Here is a 6,000-nt window from a genome sequence, read left to right on the forward strand (position 1 = left end):
AAGTTGTGGCAAAAAGGCTTAAGGACAACAAAGTCAAGGTATTGGAGTGGACATCACAAAGCCCTGACCTCAATCCCATAGAACATTTTTGGGCAGAACTGAAAAGGCGTGTGTGAGCAAGGAGGCCTACAAACCTGACTCAGTTACACCAGCTTATTGTGGGAAGCTTGTGGAAGGCTACCCGAAACATTGACCCAAGTTAAACAATTTAAAGTCAATGCTAAACTTCTGAACCACTGAGAATTTGATGAAAGAAATAAAAGCTGAAATAAATTATTCTCTCTACTATTATTCTGACATTTCACATTCTTAAAATAAAGTGGTGATCCTAACTGACCTAAGACAGGGAATTGTTACTAGGATTAAATGCCAGAAATTGTGGCAAAAACTGAGTTTAAATGTATTTGGCTAAGGTGTATGTAAACTTCCGACATCAATTGTATATACATATATATATATATATATATATATATATATATATATATATATATATATATATATATATATATAAATATACAGTATATCTTTTTTATTGGTAAGGGGACCAGTTATTAGCATTGCTCCAGTTATGGTGCAAAATGCACTTTGCAGTGCCTGGTTACACTACAATACTGATAAAAATGACATGGAATGATATATAAATATAAGTATGTCCAAATGGCATGTCAAATGTTACTGTTAATGTACATTGATTTCAGTGAATTTTCCCCGACAGGGGCCTTGTGAGGGCTTCCAGAGGTAGATGTTTTGTGATCCAACACATGCACTACATGACCAAAAGTATGTGGACACCAGGACGTCAAACATCTCTTTCCAAAATCATGGGCATTAATATGGAGTTGGTCCTGCCTTTGCTGCTATAACAGCCTCCACTCTTCTGGGAAGACTTTCCACTAGATGTTGGAACTACGGGGACCTGCTTCCATTTACCCACAAGAGCATTAGTGAGGTTGGGCACTGATGTTGGGCGATTAGGCCTGGCTCGCAGTCGGCGTTCCAATTCATCCAAAAAGTTTGATGGGGTTGAGATCAGGGCTCTGTGTAGGCCAGTCTAGTGCTTCCACACCGATCTCAACAAACACATTTTTTGTACTTTTACCCAATTGGTAGTTACAGTCTTGTCCCATCGCTGCAAAGGCAAAGGTTGAGAGCCATGCGTCCCCCGAAACACGACGCTGCCAAGCCGCACTGCTTCTTGACACACTGCTCGCTTAACCCAGAAGCACCAACGTGTCGGAGGAAACACCATCCAGATGGCAGGCGCCCGGCCTGCCACAAGGAGTTGCTAGAGCACAATAAGACAAGGAAATCCCGGCCGGCCAAATCTTCCCCTAGCCCGGTCGACGCTGGGCCAATTGTGCGCCACCTCATGGGCTTCCCGGTCACGGCCAGCTGTGACACAGACTGGGATCGAACCCGGTAGTGACGCCTCAAGCACTATGATGCAGTGGCTTACAGCTCTGCGCCAATCGGGAGGTCCACTACAAACCATTTATGTATGAACCGTGAATTGCGCATGGGGGCATTGTCATACTGAAACAGGAAAGGGCCTTCCCCAAACTGTTGCCACAACGTTGGAAGCACAGAATTGTCTAGAATATCATTGTATGCTGTAGAGTTAAGATTTCCCTTCACTGGAACTAAAGGGCCTAGCCCGAAGCATGACAAAAAGCCCCAGACCATTATTCCTCCTCCACCAAACTTTACAGTTGGCACTGTGCATTGGGGCAGGTAGGGTTCTCATGGCATCCACGAGATTCATCACTCCAGAGAATGTTTCCACTGCTCTAGAGTCCAATGGAGGCGAGCTTTACACGACTCTAGCCGACTCTTGGCATTGCACATGGTGATCTTAGGCTTGTGTGCGGGTGCTCGGTCATGGAAACCCATTTCATGAAGCTCCTGACAAACATTTCTTGTGCTGACGTTGCTTCCAGAGGCAGTTTGGATCTTGGTAGAGAGTATTGCAACCGAGGACAGACGATTGTAATGCGCTGCAGCACTCTGCGGTCCCGTTCTGTGAGCTTGTGTGGCCTACCACTTCGCGGCTGAGCCGTTGTTGCACCTGGACGTTTCCACTTCACAATAACAGCACTTACAGTTGACCGGGGCAGCTCTACAAGGGCACAAATTTGACGAAAAGACTTGTTGGAAAGGTGGTATCCTATGACGGTGCCACGTTGAAAGTCACTGAGCTCTTCAGTAATGCCATTCTACTGCAAATGTTTGTCTATGGAAATTGCATGGCTGTGTGCTCGAATTTATACACCTGTCAGCAATGGGTGTGGTTGAAATAGCCGAATCCACTAATTTGAAGGGGTGTCCACATACTTTTGAATATATAGTGTATGTAATTGTCTACACAACTAGTAACCAGTCATCCTAAAGAGCACAATCAATTCCTTTCTTTTGAAGTTTAGTCTTCAGGACAAATACAGAAACAAACATCTTTCTGGTAAGAAGAGGGGCGGGGGGGTATGCCTTATGATTAACGAGACGTGGTGTGATCATCATAACAACACACAGGAACTCAAGTCATTCTGTTCACCTGATCTAGAACTCCTCACAATCAAATGTCGACCGCATTATCTACCAAGGGAATTCTCTTCAATCACAATCACAGCCGTATATATTCCCCCCCAAGCAGACACATCGATGGCCCTGAACGAACTTTATCTGACTCTTTGTAAACTGTAAACCACACACCCTGAGGCTGCATTCATCGTAGCTGGGGATTTTAACAAGGCTAATCTAAAAACAAAACTCCCTAAATTCTATCAGCATATCGATTGTGCTACCAGGGCTGGAAAAACCCTAGATCATTGTTATACTAATTTCCGCGACGCATATAAGGCCCTCCCCCGCCCCCCTTTCGGAAAAGCTGACCACGACTCCATTTTGTTGATTCCAGCCTACAAACAGAAACTAAAACAACAAGCTCCCGCGCTCAGGTCTGTTCAACGCTGGTCCGACCAATCTGAATCCACGCTTCAAGACTGCTTCGATCACGCGGATTGGAATATGTTCCGCATTGCGTCCAACAACAATATTGACGAATATGCTGATTCGGTGAGCGAGTTCATTAGGAAGTGCATTGACGATGTCGTACCCACAGCAACGATTAAAACATTCCCAAACCAGAAACCGTGGATTGACGGCAGCATTCGCGTGAAACTGAAAGCGCGAACCACTGCTTTTAACCAGGGCAAGGTGACCGGAAGCATGACCGAATACAAACAGTGTAGCTATTCTCTCCGCAAGGCAATCAAACAGGCTAAGTCCCAGTACAGAGACAAAATCGAGTCGCAATTCAACAGCTCAGACACAAGAGGTATGTGGCAGGGTCTACAGTCAATCACGGATTACAAAAAGAAAACCAGCCCCGTCGCGGACCAGGATGTCTTGCTCCCAGACAGGCTAAACAACTTTTTTGCCCGCTTTGAGGACAATACAGTGCCACTGACACGGCCCCCTACCAAAACCTGCGGGCTCTCCTTCACTGCAGCCGAGGTGAGTAAAACATTTAAACGTGTTAACCCTCGCAAGGCTGCAGGCCCAGACGGCATTCCCAGCCGCGTCCTCAGAGCATGCGCAGACCAGCTGGCTGGTGTGTTTACGGACATATTCAATCAAGCCTTATCCCAGTCTGCTGTTCCCACATGCTTCAAGAGGGCCACCATTGTTCCTGTTCCCAAGAAAGCTAAGGTAACTGAGCTAAACGACTACCGCCCCGTAGCACTCACTTCCGTCATCATGAAGTGCTTTGAGAGACTAGTCAAGGACCATATCACCTCCACCCTACCGGACACCCTAGACCCACTCCAATTTGCTTGCCGACCCAATAGGTCCACAGACGACGCAATCGCAACCACACTGCACACTGCCCTAACCCATCTGGACAAGAGGAATACCCATGTGAGAATGCTGTTCATCGATTACATTTAACACCATAGTACCCTCCAAACTCGTCATCAAGCTCGAGACCCTGGGTCTCGACCCCGCCCTGTGCAACTGGGTCCTGGACTTCCTGACGGGCCGCCCCCAGGTGGTGAGGGTAGGTAACAACATCTCCACCCCGCTGATCCTCAACACTGGGGCCCCACAAGGGTGCGTTCTGAGCCCTCTCCTGTACTCCCTGTTCACCCACGACTGCGTGGCCATGCACGCCTCCAACTCAATCATCAAGTTTGCGGATGACACTACAGTGGTAGGCTTGATTACCAACAACGACGAGACGGCCTACAGGGAGGAGGTGAGGGCCCTCGGAGTGTGGTGTCAGGAAAATAACCTCACACTCAACGTCAACAAAACAAAGGAGATGATTGTGGACTTCAGGAAACAGCAGAGGGAGCACCCCCCTATCCACATCGACGGGTCAGTAGTGGAGAAGGTGGAAAGTTTTAAGTTCCTCGGTGTACACATCACGGACAAACTGAATTGGTCCACCCACACAGACAGCGTTGTGAAGAAGGCGCAGCAGCGCCTCTTCAACCTCAGGAGGCTGAAGAAATTCGGCTTGTCACCAAAAGCACTCACAAACTTCTACAGATGCACAATCGAGAGCATCCTGTCGGGCTGTATCACCGCCTGGTACGGCAACTGCTCCGCCCACAACCGTAAGGCTCTCCAGAGGGTAGTGAGGTCTGCAGAACGCATCACCGGGGGCAAACTACCTGCCCTCCAGGACACCTACACCACCCGATGTCACAGGAAGGCCATAAAGATCATCAAGGACAACAACCACCCAAGCCACTGCCTGTTCACCCCGCTATCATCCAGAAGGCGAGGTCAGTACAGGTGCATCAAAGCAGGGACCGAGAGACTGAAAAACAGCTTCTATCTCAAGGCCATCAGACTGTTAAACAGCCACCACTAACATTTAGCGGCCGCTGCCAACATACTGACTCAACTCCAGCCACTTTAAAAATGGGAATTGATGGAAATTATGTAAAAATGTACCACTAGCCACTTTAAACAATGCCACTTAATATAATGTTTACATACCCTACATTACCCATCTCATATGTATATACTGTACTCTATATCATCTACTGCATCTTGCCATCTTTATGTAATACATGTACCACTAGCCACTTTAAACTATGCCACTTTATGTTTACATACCCTACAGTACTCATCTCATATGTATATACCGTACTCTATACCATCTACTGCATCTTGCCATGCCGTTCTGTACCACCACTCATTCATATATCTTTATGTACATATTCTTTATCCCTTTACACTTGTGTGTGTGTATAAGGTAGTAGTTGTGGAATTGTTAGGTTAGATTACTTGTTGGTTATTACTGCATTGTCGGAACTAGAAGCACAAGCATTTCGCTACACTCGCATTAACATCTGCTAACCATGTGTATGTGACTAATAAAATTTGATTTGATTTGATTTGATTTGATTTGATTTGAAATACCAGAGGAAGCTTTCTACTAAGTAAATCTCCAGTCTCAAGTCTGATGAAGGTACAATATTTCCAATAATTGTCATTAACAAGGTCAACTCTGTCTTTCAAGTAATGCACACACTGTGAAACCTTCAATCTCACTCTAACACGAACTCCGGACAGTGAGCCCGACAGACAAAACCCTAACCACACAAGCCACTGTAACTCAACTCACCGCCCCTCTCTCAAAGTCATTGTAGAGTGGTTTGTCCAGTAAAGTCCTCTCACTGCAGCCCTCTGTTCCCACCAGGGTGATGTATATGTAGTCATCAGTCCCTGCAAACCACTGGCTCCCTGTAGCCACCGTCACTGTGTAGGATGGCATGGTGGTAAACACACACAGGATAGACAGGAGATATCCACTGGTTAACTCTGCAGGCAGATATGATCACCTACTACAAGTGTGTTGGATGTTCACTTTGAGAGAGTCTGGACCAAATTAAAGTTCCCCTTTCTGCTCATGAATATACGTAGACCTTCCTCCCTCTCGCTCTCGCTCTCGCTCTCGCTCTCTCTCTCTCTCTCTCTCTCTCTCTCTCT

General features: G+C 46.6%; 1 protein-coding gene across 1 annotated transcript in view; it reads right to left on the minus strand.

The window, feature by feature from the left end:
* LOC139562474 (polyunsaturated fatty acid 5-lipoxygenase-like) overlaps nucleotides 1-5,792 on the minus strand; it is a gene marked incomplete at its 5' end in the record, with an annotated part of 32,864 nt that extends 27,072 nt beyond the window's left edge. The window contains 1 exon segment of the mRNA XM_071380194.1: nucleotides 5,636-5,792. Within this exon segment, the coding sequence (XP_071236295.1) occupies nucleotides 5,636-5,785 (150 nt within the window).
* Between the last annotated feature and the right edge of the window lie 208 nt (nucleotides 5,793-6,000).

Source organism: Salvelinus alpinus, chromosome 32 (genome assembly GCF_045679555.1).
Source record: "Salvelinus alpinus chromosome 32, SLU_Salpinus.1, whole genome shotgun sequence".
NCBI lineage: Eukaryota > Metazoa > Chordata > Actinopteri > Salmoniformes > Salmonidae > Salvelinus > Salvelinus alpinus.